General features: G+C 46.7%; 1 protein-coding gene across 46 annotated transcripts in view; it reads right to left on the bottom strand.

Moving 5' to 3' along the window:
* CACNA1C (calcium voltage-gated channel subunit alpha1 C) overlaps positions 1–13,408 on the bottom strand; it is a 708,196-nt gene that overhangs the window by 89,739 nt on the left and 605,049 nt on the right. For 24 of the 46 annotated variants that reach the window (XM_032844464.1, XM_032844461.1, XM_032844509.1 and 21 more), the window contains 7 exons: positions 10,915–11,044; positions 9,439–9,498; positions 4,670–4,776; positions 2,331–2,418; positions 1,666–1,773; positions 751–803; positions 281–427 (listed from right to left, as the gene is read on the bottom strand). In XM_032844464.1, the coding sequence (XP_032700355.1) occupies positions 281–427; positions 751–803; positions 1,666–1,773; positions 2,331–2,418; positions 4,670–4,776; positions 9,439–9,498; positions 10,915–11,044 (693 nt within the window). Of the gene's footprint in view, positions 1–280; positions 428–750; positions 804–1,665; positions 1,774–2,330; positions 2,419–4,669; positions 4,777–9,438; positions 9,499–9,643; positions 9,704–10,914; positions 11,045–13,408 lie in introns of all 46 variants that reach the window. The other 22 variants (XM_032844463.1, XM_032844462.1, XM_032844471.1 and 19 more) reach the window with 2 other exon arrangements.

Below are 13,408 nucleotides of genomic sequence, written 5' to 3'. Positions count from 1 at the left end.
GACCCCTATCATTGTGGGTCACTCTGATGTGGGGACGGGGAACTAAATGAAACTCCTTTTTGGTTGGAATTTCTGAAATGCTGACAAACTTCTAGAAAAGGAAGAGTCTATGTTTCAGCAGTGACCATGGTATGCAGATTGTTCTAGAAAAAAACCCTCACTGCTTGGGAAGGATGCAGGTAAATATGACCTCTGCGAAGGAGTGTGGTAGATTAATAAAACTTGGGGAATGTCTTGGTCTCTAATAAGAAGGTGGGCAGGCCTCAATTTGTATACTCACTCTGGCCATCCCTCAAAGGTAGAGACAGTAAAGAGGGCCATCATGGCCGCCAGAACGTTGTCAAAGTCAAACTTGCTGTTCTCCCAGCTGCGGGGTTGGATGATGGGGTGATCGACCTCCCCATCTTTGTATGTGATGTAGTTACCCCTGAGAAAGAAGGAAGAGTTAATTCTCGGGTCTCTCATCTCCCTTCACACCTGACCCACTGATGACTCCTGACTTGCTGGGTGGGATAAGACTGTCCAGGCTTAAATCCCACAGTACTGGCCATTGGGAAGAAATTGAGAGGGTAGACCTTTTAAGAATAGATAATCTTACATGTCATGTTAATGTGATTAAGTTGCCCATGGGTTAAAGTCCAACTGTCAGGGCCATCTCAGGAAAATGGGCTGTCCCTCCTCTCAGGCCAAGTCACCATCCTCCCCAAGTTAATGAGCTTTGATGCTGGTTGCCCTCCCACTTGTACTCACTTGCATTCTGCCTCAGTCTGTTTGGAACTATCTGAGCAGGTGTAGAGCTTTCCCTGGAAGGCAGAAGAACAAAGTGATTGGAGATGTTCATTAATCAATGAATCAAAAATGATTAGCAATCATCTCTATAGCCCAGCACTGTGCTAGGGACTTGGGATGAAAAGTGCAAGGAGGTAAGAATCAAATTGGGAAGATATGACTTGCATACACAAAGCAGGCAGCGAATAAAGATGCTCAGTGCTGCAAAGACCACTGAAATTTTAAAAAGAAAGGAAACTCTACTCCATGAATGTCGGGACTTTCGGCTGGCCTGAGGAAGGTAGAAGTGGGACAGGGTTTGGAGGGACAAATTAGATAGAAGGAAATCAGGGGAATTTATATGGTTGCTAGGAGAGGGCAGGAAGAATGTTTCAGATGGTAGAACAGCAAAAATAAAAAGATAAAGGCAGAAAGAGCAGAGACCATGGACACTGGCCTCACCATAGCCAAGGTGTCTTGTCCAGATGCAGTAAAAGAGAACCTGGATGGATGCAGGGTTCTGAAAGCTAGATGGAGAAGGGTGGATTTCATGCTGTTGATAATGGGCAGACCACTGCAGGCTTTAAGCAGATGACTGACATGAGGTTTCAGAGGATAAGAGTTCCTCTCCCTTTCTTGCTAGAAGGAAGGTCAGGGACTGCAATGGCAGGCTGCGCTATGAGGGTGAGGGGTCCTTGGCCTGATGGAGAGCACCTCCTTCCAGTCTCTTCCTCTTCCCCTGGGGGGATGCTGAGAGAAGGGGCGTTGGAGGATCCATTCATCCCAAGTCTGACCCAGGCTGCTGTCCTCTTTTGGTTGTATCTGCCAGCTCTGTTTCTCAGGAATACTGACAGAAGGGGAAGGAAGCAGGAGCACAGATCAGAGCCAAGATGTTACCTTGAAAAGCTGCACGCCGATGCAGGCGAACATGAACTGAAGCAGCGTGGTTACAATCACGATGTTCCCGATGGTCCGGATGGCGACGAACACGCACTGAACCACGTGCTGCGGGGACGAGAAGGTGGGGTTCGGGAAGTGCTGGCAGCTTGAGTTCTTTTAGCAGCCATGAGCCTTTCCAAGGAGGCTGCAGGGGCAGCCCCTTTGCCACAAGAGGGAAAACTGGACTCAAACAGGCAAAGCACCATCCCAGGTTCACATGATGATGGAATCCAATGGAACTCAAGGTCACCTGTTGGGTTCTAGATGGCTCTAGGGACAAAAGCCCTGCTAGCTGCCCATTTTATAAGGGTAAGAATATAGGGACCTCATTGTTACATGGGCCCCTGGGTTTGTGTGTGCCTCTCCTTCTTGTGAAAGTTTTGTTTAGAAGTTCTGATTTTGAATGGCTGCCTTGTCCTTGTTCTTTTCTTCCTGAAGTGGTACTGGTGGTACAGGCAGGAGAGTCCAGGCTCAAACACAGCACCCACTTGCTCCAGCCATTTCTCCTCCCTCCAGCCCATCCCCCACCCCCACCCCCCAGTCCCGTGCTTAACTTCCACCAACCATAGCCAGGTAGATGCTCACTGGTCTGCGGGTTCACCACCCAGGCCCATGCTTCTCACCTTTAGCCCCTTGGCCCTGTTGATGGCCCTCAGGGGCCTGAGGACTCTCAGGACTCGCAAGATCTTCACCACGTTGATTGCACTGGACCTGGGAGAGGGAAAACAGGGCAGGAGAGTAAGCTCCTGTTTTGATGGAGCAGGAAATAATGTGATGAGGGGGTGTGTTGACAGTCTGACCACAGGCCAACCTGAGAAAGTGTAAAGACTGTTTTGGGATTTTTTCATCCTGGGACCATTCTCTACTCCCACCTCCCACACCCAGAAGAGCCTAGAACTTGCTGGTGACCCTGGGACTTCCTGTTGGTGTGTAAATAATATGAAAAGCAATTTACCACGAGTCATTAGCACTATAATGTGCGACTCAGGGGAGCTTTAGACAAAAAAAAAAGAAACCCCATCTCTGCCACTTAACAGCCAATGCACTGAGGATGAATTTCCTAACTTTTCTGAACCCTAGTTTTTCATCTATAAGTGGGCCTCATAAGGTTGTTGCAGGGATTAAATGAGGAAACATATCTGTATCATCTAGCAGTGTGCTTGGCACATATGAACTGAGTAAGTGTAGATTTATTATGATGTCTGATGAAGACATCATTGAACTTGAAGAAATGCTATATAGATGGAGGAGCTTCAGGCCTTGTTGGCTGGAGCTGATGGGCATAGGAGGAGATATTCTGGTGTTCTCTCCAAACATGTGTCCTAGGTAGTTGCCCATTACACGCATTTATGAAACCAACTAGTTCATAGCACGCTCAGGACTTGAAGGAATGGATTTTACACAGCAGGTTTTGCATAGGTGGGTGCTAGGGCCTGGCCAGGACTTCTGGGAGCCTCAGGCTATTGTTCTTCCCCAGTGGAAATGAGGCACCATGGTGCAGTTCTCCCCACAAGCCTCTCAGCAGGAAGCCTATGTGGTTTCTGAAGTTATTCATCAACCCAACCCAGGTGGGGTCGATCCCAACCCCCACACACTGCCCTGATTGAGATATCCTCTCAAGCTTTCAGAGAGCCTTATATCCACCCTGGGACCTAAAAAATGTATGACACCTCAGCCAGGGTGATTTCATTCTATGTGAGGTTGGGATAATGTGCTCAAGAGGTATGTGGTAGAAAGATCTGATTTCTCTGGTCCATGGCTCTTTTATTCCAAAGGATTCAAAGGGAATTCCTAGTTATCCCAGTGTCTCAGGGAGGGAGTCTGTTTGCACTGAATTAGAATGGAAGGGATTTTAAGATCAGGCAGGGGAAAGCACAGAATAAAGGCGGGGGTGTTCTTGGTTCAAGGTTAAATAGTAGTTTAGTGGTAGTGCTGGGACTAGAATCTAGACCTGTAGGCCTAGGAAGACAGCTGGTATAATACAACAGATGATCACAGAAAGGGCTTATTCTGTATGTCCCGGTATCCACTCTTTCTAAGCTTGCCATGAAAACACCCTTGGGAAGTAAGACCCTGGATCTCATTCCTCTGCCATTGTTGTGACCTTGGGCAAATCTCATGTCCTGAACCTCAGTTTTCCTGTCTATGAAAGGGCAGTAACAGCCTCTGTCCTGCCTGCCTCACAGGCACGTATATATGTATGTATGTATGTATGTATCTATTTATTTTTGTGAAGGCTGGAGAAGATTGTGTACATGAAAATGCTTTGAGGTTGAAGGGCAGGGTTAACATTAGCCACAGATAGAACTTGGGAGATGCTAGTAATCAGATCCTTTTAATTGAGCAAGTTGGCAACTTTGGTTGTACACTAAAGTCACCTGGAGAGCTCTAAAAACTCCTAAAGCACAGGTCTGTACCCCAGAGGGAGATCCTGATCTGTACCCTGGAGAGGGATCCAGGAAAATGTCTTTTCTGAAACTACTCAGGTGATTCAACTACGCAGCCAAGATTAAGAAATGGTAATTTCCCTGTCTCTATTTCCCCCAACAAACTTCTTCTCATCTGGTGCTTTGATGGGAGAGAGAGAGGGAAGGTGGACCAGAAGATCAGAGCTAGTCATGGAAATGGCAGGCCCTTGGAGCTGAGGGTAGCCAAGGGCACTGGGTGGGAGGCAGGAAGGCCCTGGAGACATTCCTCTCATTATAACTGGCCCGGCCTTGCCTGTCATGGCAAGATCCAGATATTTAAACATATTCTTGCTGGATTGACATACTCCCAAGTGTGACACCATTAAGGATGTGTACAAAAAGCCATAATGTTGTACAAGTCAGGGACACCACCCTGTTCCTGTCATAGTCAAACCAGTGGCCATGCAAGAATGCCCTCCAGAGTCTTGGTCATCCTCTCTGATACCCATTTCCACTTGTGTGCTCCCATCTGGGGCTGAGGGAGTCCTACTCACTGGATGCCAAAGGAAATGAGGGACACGCTGACCACCAGCAGGTCCAAGATGTTGAAGTAGTTTCGGCAAAAAGAGCCCTTGTGTAGGAAAGCCCCATAAGCAGTCATCTGCAGGGAGGCACAGAGAAACATGAGCATGAGTGGTCCCTGCCCAAGCTCCAGAGACCCCCTGACACCTCCCTCTCCTCCCACAGCATCCCTTGGGCAGAACAAGCTGAAGAGCAGTGAGAGGACTGGGAGCAGGCAGGACTGTAGAAGAGGATGGACCAAGGACAGAGTTCTACAAGCATTTATACAAACACCACACAATCCCCAGTGCAGGATGGTTAAGTGGGTCCTTCCACCTACTAGGCCACACCTGACTCTTCCATCCTATATTGGGAGCTTTTTCAGGTTGGACACTGCAATCCCTCTCTCATTTTCCTCCTCTGTTCCTCATCACACATCTGTGGCTTGGGCCCTGAGGGGTCCTTTGCTGACACTGCCCAGACCAGGCTTCCTTTGGATGCAGACTTCCCAACCTCCTCTCCAAAGTCTATTAACAGGGCCAGCTTCAGACACTAAGCATCTGGGGAAAGGTGGGGCATGCCCAGTGGGGTGACAAACTGTCCTGGTTTTCCCAGGATTTTCCTGGTTTAGCACTGAAAGTTCTGTGTCCTGTCCAGGCAACTCTTCAGTCTCAGGCAAACTGGGACAGCTGGTCACCCTAGTGGCCAGTGAGACGTTCTATCAATAACTTTGGCAGTTAGCATCCCTCCACTTCCTAAGTTTAATTGGTGTTTTATGATCTATGCCACATATTTTAAACTTGGTTCTATTATCTTGCTTCTAGACTGATGTTCTTTGAGGCCAGAGCTGTGTGTTTAGACAGACAATGTGGTACCATGCTTAAGAGAATAGGCTCTGGAGCCAGGCTACCTGAGTTTGAATCCCAACCCTGTCATATTTTATTATTTGTATGGCCTGGAGCAAGTTACTCAACTTCTCTCTGTCTCAGTGTCCTCATCTGAGAAAGAGGGTCATGATAATATCTCCTTTATAGGGTCGTAGGCATCAAATGAGTTATTAGGGTAAAATACTTATACTACCCTGCAAATACTAAGCTTCATGTAAGTGTTAGCTGTCACTATAGAGAACCGAATTTGGGGCCAGATAGATTGGATTTGAATTTTGGATTCTTCCTATATAAGGATATCCAGTTTCCTCAGCTACAAAGTGGACATACTATTCCCTGTCTTTGTGAGGCACACACAGAAAGACAACATGAAGGCCCTTTGAAGTCTAAAATGGGAGCCCCTGGGATGGTGATTATTGTTACAGGACTTGGATATTATTACCTCTCTCTGAGCTTAGTATAAAGCCATTGTAGACGTTCAACAAACAACCTTTCCAATTCTGTTGACTTGAATTACGAGCCAGCAGACTTCCAGGTTAAGGGTTGTGGAAGGCCATGGGCCATGAAGCATCAGCCAAAGAGAACAATTTGGAGCTGGTAGCTGAGAGACTGAAAGTGGCTCCCTGGTCATCTGGGGTCCAGTTTATCTCTTTGGAATCAGAGCATGCCCAGGGCAGCATGTCTGCAGAGCAATTCAAAAGCAAACGCAGGGGGAAACTGGCAAAAATAGCTCTTGCAACCTAATTCTTTCCATTTATCTCTTGCTGTAGGGGGTCTCAGGGGACTGAGGCACCTGTGTTCTGCAACAGTCTCTAGAAGTGGGTATATTATATAAAAGGATGCAGGGGAATATAGTTGGAGATTTCTCCTGAAGGTCTGCCATCTGGAGGTGCTTGCTGTCCTGTCTCTTGATGAAGATCGAGGACCCCAAAGACTAGACCTGGGTGGCTCCTACAGTTCACTTAACCAAAGAAGCCCTGTGCCATTAGAAGGCCAAGCACCTTCCCCAGCCATCACACTTTCAGTTTCAGAAAAGGCACTGAGTCTGACCCTACTTCACTCCTGGCTTGGACATGGTGAGGGCATTACAGAGCACACAGAGCCTTCCACAGGAGGGGCACTCCCTGACTAAATGCACTAGTGGGGCTCACAGTGACAATGTCTGTCTTTTGCTTTGGGATCCTATCTGTCAGGGGACCTGGAATGAGATCAGCACTCCAGAAAGTGCGAGTGTGTGTGTGTGTGTGTGTGCGCGCGCATAGGGGCACAGGGGACACAGGCCCAGGGAGGGCTAGAGGAAGAGTGGTCAGGGTTTTGAGAAACGGGAAGTGGACCCTGAAAAAATGGAGCATGTATTTGAAAATCATCCTAGGCATTTAAGACAATGGAAGAGGCCAAGTTCAGGTGCACAGTGCCAAGTGTCCTTCCTTTACCCTGTTTGGCTGATGGCCATCCACTCAGTTCCTGCTTCCTAAAAGTTGCATTGCATAGGAAAAGCCTATTGTTGGACTATTTTCAGGCTGAGGGAAGAAAAAATGTGGGCATGAGATCATGGACTCTCTGAGCTGGAGGGACAGGAAAACCCTTCTGTCCAGCCCAAGCAACTCTTCTAGTTACTACATGCATATTGTTAACTGTACTCACTGGGCTTGGTTCACCTCCTCCCTCCTCTATGTGACAGTCATTTGCAGTATGCAGGGCAACCGTCATGGTCTACAAGCCTTTTCTTTTTAAGGCCAAACATCCCCAAGTCTTTCAACTGTTTTTGACACTAGGTGCCCCTTGGATAATGGGGCCACTGTTGTCTGTGCCATGGTATGAAGCTGAGCCTTCGGGCAAGGCAGAGGGGCCCAGGGAAGGTGATGCGGGGAAGCAGAGTGGGGACTGGGGTTTTTATTTAGAAGCACACTGAGACCCAAAGGGAGTAGAAGAGAGAGAGGGCGAAGGGAGGGAAGGCTCTTGCCATGACAATCCCGGCAAAGAGACCTTTCACTTCGGCTCACGGCAACTTGAAGGAAAAATAACACCACTGAAATCCACAAGGTGAGCTCTGTGGAGCAGTCCTGAGAATTGGGACTCCGAAGATTTTTTGTCCTGGGAAAGAGTTTTCGGTATTTAAGCGCCTACTGGAGTCTGAAGTCCAGGAGAACTCAGCTCACGATGGAAAGGGGTTTACAGAGTATATTTTAACGTAGCTGGGCAGCTCTTGGCTCCCTCTCCCCATGCCAGGAATCAGGGCCTGGTCAGATCCACTGCCCTTGAGTAGAAGAGAAAACCCAAAGAACACCCTTGGTCACTGGAACCAGGGACAGAAACTGGGGTCTGGACATCTCAGGCTTCTGGGGATAAGGTCACAGAGGAGCCATCCCAAGCTGCCCCACTCAACTCCTACCTGGAAGGGATAGAACTGCCATGTACTTTAAAGGGTTGGGTCATGACTTGGGAGTTGCATTAGGAAAGGAAGGGTCTGTCTGCAGGCTGGCTGTGGCACATGGTCAAGTGTGGACAGTGGCTTACATTGGCCCTAGGAAGGGGGAAAAGGGAGCCTGGACTCTCCCAGGAAGAAGACTCCAAGCTGAAGCATATGCTTTAGAGCCTACAGCCCTTCTGTTCGGGGTAATGTTAAAATCCGTCCTGTTGTTCTGAGAAGTGCTGAAATGTACTTTTTCTGGGTCTCAGAACTCACACCCTGAGTCTCAGTTGGAGTGGCTTGGCGATGCTTTGTTTCAGAAGCTCAGAAGTACAGGGACGCCTGGGTGGCTCAGTGGGTTAAGCCTCTGCCTTCAGCTCAGGTCATGATCTCAGGGTCCTGGGATCAAGCCCCGCATTGGGCTCTCCGCTCAGCAGGAAGCCTGCTCCCCGCTCTCTCTGTGCCTACTTATGATCTCTCTCTCTGTCAAATAAATAAATAAATAAAATCTTAAAAAAAAAAGAAGCTCAGAAGTATACTGGAAAAATGTAGAAATCATAATAAAATAAATATAAGTTTTAATTATAAATTAATGTAATTAATAAAATAAAACTTAGAAAACAAACTCTTTCATCCCAGTGCTTTCAAGGGTGGGCTCAATGGATGGGGTAAGTCTGTAACAGTTCCTCAGTCAGGGCTTCAAGCACCTGGGGTTGCCAGCCGCATGTGGGGCCAGGCCTGTGCATTCTCAAGACTGGGGATGGGACGTGGGTGCTCCAGTTTCTTTCAGCTCTTGGTCCTCACTCCCCTGTGCTTAGCTCTCCAGTAAAATTCTCCCCCCTCCATGCTTAGGGCAAGGGGCATCGAAACAAAGCTCTTCGGCAGGAACCCAAGGAGTTAGACGTAATCTACGGTCATCTGTTGAACACCCTCATTGGAAGACTGGCTCCAAATCTTGCCTCAGGCCCATGGTTACTATCACACAGACCAAACTCCAACCTAGCCCTTGTGTCTGCCCCTAGTACTGAAGAAGGTGTTGACAGTGGCTTTCCATGCCCAAATCTTGGAATTTGTGCAGCATTTCTTCTGGGCAGGAGGAGGGAAGGGGGTTCTAAGCAGGGGTCAGTCATCAATGACCCGCAGATGGGATATGTGTGTGTGTGTGTGTGTGTGTGTGTGTGTGTGTGTGTGTGTAGGGGGCATTGTGGACTGGCACAGTGCCAGAGCTGGTGATAGGACAGCACCAATGTTGACACTGTGAACCATCTGCTTCTTCCAGGCTGAGGGGAGGCACAGCACAGGGGATGGGTTTCTTCGGGCATATCACAAGGCGAAGGGCTCTAATTCTTCCAATCTCAGTCTTGAGAGTTAAAAAGAGAGTGAAGAAAACAAGGGAGAAAAGAGACATGCAGACAGAACAGAGACAGAGAAAGCGACAGAGAGTGCATTGCTCAGATTGCATTACCTTAAGGATAATTTCTAATGTAAAGATACTAGTGAAGACATAGTCTGCATTGCCTAGGATCTGAAAAATAAGCAGAATTGGATTAGTGGCTCTGAGAGTGAACTTGGCACCAACAGAAGCATGTGTGTGTTAGCGACAGACAGCAGCAGAGAGCTAGTGCTGGCTCCTGGAGGATGGGGAGAGGAGAGAGGGATTAGGGCTTTACCTTCAGAGCAATTTCAATGGTGAAAATGGTAGTGAAAACAATGTCAAAATAAAACAGAATCTGCAAAACAAAAAGAAACAGGATGGGAATGGGGTGCAAAGGGAGAGAAGTGGGCGGGAAGGAGAGGTCAGCTCCAGAACCATACTACAGGTCACACGAGCTTTTCCATGTGGAGACAGATGGAAGCAAGTTAGGAGATGAGGAACATATACACAGCATTGGATCCTGAAGCGGGGTTGGCCTCAGGCAGCTTAGTGGCTCCAGATGAAGTCCCCAGACACTGGAGGGGAACTTCCAGGGCAGGACTCGGCTGGTCCTGGATCTGGGCAGCATTTGGTTGGATATTTTTCTCATTAATCCAATTCACTTAAAAACTCCAATCAGACCACTGGGATGTGTGTCAAAAGGACAGAGAGCGGGGTTTGCTTTTTATTGCAGGAAAATGCAAAATGCTTAACTCTCATTGGTGTGACTCAGCTAGCTTCTCATGTTGGTGGAAATCCTGGTGTTGGGTTCTTTGGGGCAGGGAAGGGAGAATCCTCCAGCTGAGGACTGCCCAGGCTCGGGGCAGGCTACATGGTTTCATCCTCTATTATATCTCAGGTGATGCATCAGAGTGAGGGCCAACAGCTTTCTAAGAAAACTCTGGATCAAGCAGGTGGTAGGACCACCGAGTGGTTTGGCATGGGTATTGCTTTAGGTTGGTGGACTCCTCTCTTCATGCCTACCTGGCTGGGATTTGACAAAATTTTGAGACTTGGAGATGTAATAGCTCTTACTCTAGCCTTCAATGTTGTTCACCAGAGCCTTGGATTGGTCTCCAAATTTAGTTTTCTACTCTACACAAGGTCATTGGAACTTTTTTTTATATAAGGTCAGCCTCACCATTGGCACCTACTTGACAATGCTCCCCTCCCCAGTGATTGGGACTGGTCAGAGTTTATTGGGAACAAGGCAGGAAGTCAGCGGCTCCTTTTTTTTTTTTTTTTTTTTTTTTTTTAAACTAGGTATGTAAGGAACCAGAGCCTTTAGGGAAACATCCACAGGGCAATGAGAGTCCTGAACTTTGCCAATCAGGCCAGCCTGAGGCATTTGGGTACATGCTCTCTTATATTTGTTTCTGATGGTTTCTACCAAAGTCCTAATCTCTTAAAAGAATGTTTTTTGTGCATCTGAATATAATATTGGGCTCCTGATTGAGGTCAGTCATAGTGTGGGCCTAGTCCCATTCCCGGGAGGAAGGGGTGCAGGGGACAACAGGGAATGCATACATGGTTCCTGAAGGAGGTGTGCTGGACGGGGTCCTCAGCCGCCAGGGAAATGCTGCTGAGCAGAATGAAGAAGAGGATCAGGTTGGTGAAGATCGTGTCATTGACAATGCGGTGACACTGGAGGCGAAATCTGTGTGGGGAGGAGAGGACAGAAGCACATCAGGTAGGCCAGGGAAGAAGCTTCCGGGTCTCTGGAGCTCAACGCTCCTTTGCTCAGCTTGGGAAAGGTGCTTGTTAGTTTGGTGGTGGGCCCTTCGTCTGAGGTCTTACTGCTGCTGGGTAATGACAACCACATCCCACCCCCAGTCCGTGCCCCCACTGTGAGGCACATCTGCACAGAATTTTGCAGTTCCAAAGCACTTTCACAGACAGTTAGCTTTTGACATTTTGGAGGGTTACATCTGAGAACTTTGGGAATCCCTAAATTTTCATATACTTCTGTGACATTAACAACTGGCTCTTTGGGTGGGGGGAGGACTTTTCTTTCCCCACCGTTAAAAAAAAAATCATTTCATAAGATCTTCATATTTTTATGTATAGGGAATGACGGAGCCACCCGGAGACGTGGATGGTGAGAGGCCAGCTCAGCCTGCACTCTGGCTAGGCAATTTGCTCCTGTGTAATAGCTTCAAGGCATGCAATTCAATTCCACACCTCAGAGTAATTACAAAGAACTATGCGCATGGACCTCTGGGCACTCATTGCCAGTGTCACAAATGCTTAGATCCTTGAATGCCAAGTGCGTCTTATATACTCTTGCATACCGGCAGCTTGAGAATGGGATATGGGTGTTATTATCTTCATTTTACAGATAAAAACACTGAAACCCGAGAAAGAGAGGCTGGCCCAGAAAGACAGATTGTAGTGTTTGTGTGTGTGTTGGGAGGGGGAGGGTTCAGGGCTTGAATCCATGCTTTCAGACTTCTGCTCACAGCACTGTGGTGGACTAAATGTTCTGAGAGACCCTAGTGCTGCATAAGCAGCAAATCCTGGAAAGGACGAACCCTGGCAATTCTGGCTTCATCAGAGTTAAGAGGTCTGCAATGATTATCCTTTTCAAACAGATAAACAAACCCACTGAGCCAGGGTCTGTGTGAGAGGTAGCCAGGAAGGGCAGAGCTGCCTGAGGATAGATACCAGTAGCAACACTGCTGTCAGGAAACTGCATTCCAAGCCAGACTTGAGGTAGGTCAAAGAAACCTGGGACTCTCAGGCTGAGACAGCACCCTTAAGAAACATCTGGAAGGAAGTTTCCCAATCTTAATTTAGGTCCACAGGAATCTCACCAACTAAGATGATGTATTGAGGTCATAATCAAAGATTTAGTGCATAAGAGGATGAGCCACTAAGATGGGAAATCAGAAGAAACTACAAACGAGTGATTTAGAACCCTCTCTGAGAGACTGTGTATACTGGACGCATCAGATAGAGAACGTAGAACAACTATATATTGAATATTTGACAGAATAAAGGACTTGAGCACAAAGATGGAAACTCAACAAGGGGTGTATTAGATATAGACAGATGGAGCCGGAAAATCAAGAAGTAAATGGAAATGTTTGAAATGAAAAAAGAATAAAGTCGATATAAAAACTGGCTTAAACAGTAACACAGACAAAGGTGAAGACAGGATGAAGAAACTGGAAGGTATATCTGAAGAAACTACCCCAAACACCGAAAGAGAGATAAGAGATGAAAGATTTGCAAGACACATTAAGAGACAGGAGGACAGAATGAGAAGAACTAACATATGGCCAATTTCGTCAGAAGGAAAGAATAAAGAGATTATGGCTGCAACTTTTCAAGAATTAGAAATTCTTATTCTGATTTTTAATGTTGTTTGAGAACTGGAGAAAAATATAAATCCATAATGCTAAACCTTTGGTTATGACCTCAATACATCATCTTAGTTGGTGAGATTCCTTTGGACCTAAATTAAGATTGGGAAACTTTCTTCCAGATGCTTCTTAAGGGTGTTGGCTCAGCCTGAGAGTCCCAGGTTTCTGTGACCCACCTGGTTTCCAAACTGAGCAGGACAAAGAGAAAAAAATCCATATCTAGACACATGATAGTAAGTCTAAACACCAAGGCAGCAGAAGATGTTCAGAGCAGCTAGAGATCAAGGGCAGATTACCTACAAAGCAATGATAGAAAGAATGATATGGTATAATAATATATTTAACACACTGTGAGACAAATTCTATCGACCCAAAATTATGTACGTAGCAAAACTATTTTCTAAGGACAAGAAATGAAAACAATTAGAGATAAACAGAAGCCAAATGACTTTACCATCATGGAACACTAGGGGCTCCTAAAAATATGTGCTTAGGATGAAAGAAAATGATTGCAGAAAGATGAGATGAGATGTATGAAAAAATGGTGAACAAGTAAAATGGCAAGTTGTATGTACATCCAAATCTACATTGCCAGTAGAATAATAATGATAATGATGACAATGTCTAACTTGTTACGTTAAAAATAAGACTAAAAT

The sequence above is a fragment of the Lontra canadensis genome, unplaced genomic scaffold (assembly GCF_010015895.1).
Source record: "Lontra canadensis isolate GAN:19392208 unplaced genomic scaffold, GSC_riverotter_1.0 scaffold153, whole genome shotgun sequence".
In the NCBI taxonomy this organism is placed as follows: Eukaryota; Metazoa; Chordata; class Mammalia; order Carnivora; family Mustelidae; genus Lontra; species Lontra canadensis.
Note: the sequence above shows the minus strand (reverse complement) of the source record. Positions and strands in the feature narration are given on the sequence as shown.